Here is a 2,118-nt window from a genome sequence, read left to right on the forward strand (position 1 = left end):
ATAAATACTCACCACTAGGGCTCTATCTTGATATAACATTTGTAGTATCAATCTCACTAACTTGTGAATTGTAGAAAAGCTAGCTAGCCATGGCCACGATAATCTACACCTTGGCCTTGGTGCTTTTTGTCGTGGATTTGAGCTATTTTGGAAAGGTAGCTTGTGATAATTCTGCTTTAGGAGCTTCTTTTATATTTGGTGATTCCCTAGTTGATGCTGGAAACAACAATTATCTACCAACTTTGTCCAAGGCCAATATCAAACCTAATGGCATTGATTTTAAAGCATCCGGCGGAAACCCTACCGGCCGGTATACCAATGGGAGAACCATTGGTGACATTGTAGGTAAGCCAGCTGCTTGTGACATGTTTCCCTTTTTGCTCTTCCTGTTTCAATCTTCTCTATATTCCATTGGTTCATATTTGTGAGTGCTAACTTCATGTTTCCAGGGGAAGAACTAGGACAACCAAACTATGCTCACCCGTTTTTGTCTCCAAACACCACTGGAAAAGCTATATTATATGGCGTGAATTATGCATCCGGAGGAGGAGGGATTATGAATGGAACTGGAAGAATATTTGTTAGCACTTGACAACCTTAGCTATAGAACTACAACATATATATATATATACACATGTGCATGATTTGTGTATTGTATTGTGCAGGTTAATAGGCTAGGAATGGATATACAAATTGACTACTTCGCAATTACTAGAAAGCAGTTCGATAAATTGCTGGGTGCATCCCAGGCAAGAGATTATATCATGAAGAAATCCATCTTCTCTATTACTATTGGAGCAAATGATTTCCTCAACAATTATCTACTTCCAGTTCTCTCTATTGGAGCAAGGATTTCTGAAAGTCCTGATGCATTCATTGATGACATGCTCAGTCACTTTAGAGACCAACTTACGGTATGAAAATCATCACTCTTATCAGTAACCTCTGATTACTTGAAAATATGTATATCTGTGTGTAATTTTCTTTTTTGCTTGCAGAGACTATACAAAATGGATGCTCGAAAATTTGTAATCGGGAACGTTGGTCCGATAGGTTGCATTCCATATCAAAAGACAATAAATCAATTAAGCGAAAATGAATGCGTGGGATTGGCAAATAAGCTAGCAGTTCAGTATAATGGACGATTGAAAGATTTACTTGCTCAACTAAATGAAAACCTTCCAGGAGCTACATTTGTTCTTGCTAATGTGTATGATATGGTGATGGAACTCATCACAAATTATGAAAAATATGGTAAGTACTGATCATACTTGTGGGAAAAAATATTATATATTCCTAATTCTATTGATTAAGTACTCTTGGTTTGACAAAGCTAAATAGTTGTTGGCACTTGGTATGTTAGGCTAGATTTTTAGTTTCTGGTTTTTCGTGACTATTAAAGTTTGCTTGGCTGACTAGTTGATTGTTGGGTGGTAGATATATAGATAGGTGAAGGTTATGTACTCTCTAATTTATCTTCAAATCAAAATTTCAATTGTTTTTATGATATAAATTATTAATATTTGGGATGAAGTACTTACCAAAAATCCAGATTTTTATGTGATGATCTTCTTTCTTTCTCATTTATCAGATATTTAGATGTTATTTTAAAGATTGTGCGTTTCATAACATTAATCAAACCTTGCCCTACTGTTTTTTTTTTTTTTTGGAAAACTAGAATGTACAAGTAATGAAGGAATATTATCTATGAGAGTTGTGTGCAGGATTTACAACATCAAGTAAAGCATGTTGTGGAAATGGAGGGCAATTTGCAGGGATAATTCCATGTGGACCAACGTCAACCTTGTGCGAAGATCGATCCAAGCATGTGTTCTGGGATCCTTATCATCCAAGTGAGGCTGCCAACGTTATAATTGCCAAGAAACTGTTGGATGGAGATACAAAATACATATCTCCCGTGAATCTCAGGCAACTTCGAGATCTTTGAATGTTGTAATTAATAATGTTTCTTGAATTGTGCGTGATTAATTCTTGGAGCAACATAAGAACCGATTCGATCTTGTTCTGTATTTCAACAAGGTTTCGCTCTATAGATATATATTTTGTAAACCTTTACAAGTATAATTAAAGTTTTCATCATCTTTCACTACTTCAGAA

At 35.5% G+C, this 2,118-nt stretch overlaps 1 protein-coding gene across 2 annotated transcripts; it reads left to right on the forward strand.

Moving 5' to 3' along the window:
- On the forward strand, positions 1–2,118 carry LOC118063206 (GDSL esterase/lipase At2g23540). Of its 2 annotated transcripts, none has more exons than XM_035077170.2 (5): positions 1–345; positions 450–580; positions 666–914; positions 999–1,254; positions 1,713–2,118. In XM_035077170.2, the coding sequence occupies exons 1-5, from the start codon at positions 90–92 to the stop codon at positions 1,946–1,948; spliced, it is 1,128 nt and encodes a 375-aa protein (XP_034933061.1). In that variant the 5' UTR covers positions 1–89; the 3' UTR covers positions 1,949–2,118. The 2 variants fall into 2 exon arrangements, with proteins under 2 accessions (XP_034933061.1, XP_034933062.1); XM_035077171.2 differs by having other exon boundaries at positions 16–345; positions 1,725–2,118.

Source organism: Populus alba, chromosome 7 (assembly GCF_005239225.2).
Source record: "Populus alba chromosome 7, ASM523922v2, whole genome shotgun sequence".
Lineage (NCBI taxonomy): Eukaryota > Viridiplantae > Streptophyta > Magnoliopsida > Malpighiales > Salicaceae > Populus > Populus alba.

Coding starts and splice junctions, on each gene's coding strand:
- LOC118063206 (XM_035077170.2), top strand. CDS start 90: ATGGCCACGATAATCTACACCTTGGCCTTGGTGCTTTTTGTCGTGGAT. Junction 915..998: donor ACTTTAGAGACCAACTTACG/GTATGAAAATCA, acceptor TTTTGCTTGCAG/AGACTATACAAAATGGATGC. Junction 1,255..1,712: donor CACAAATTATGAAAAATATG/GTAAGTACTGAT, acceptor ATTATCTATGAG/AGTTGTGTGCAGGATTTACA.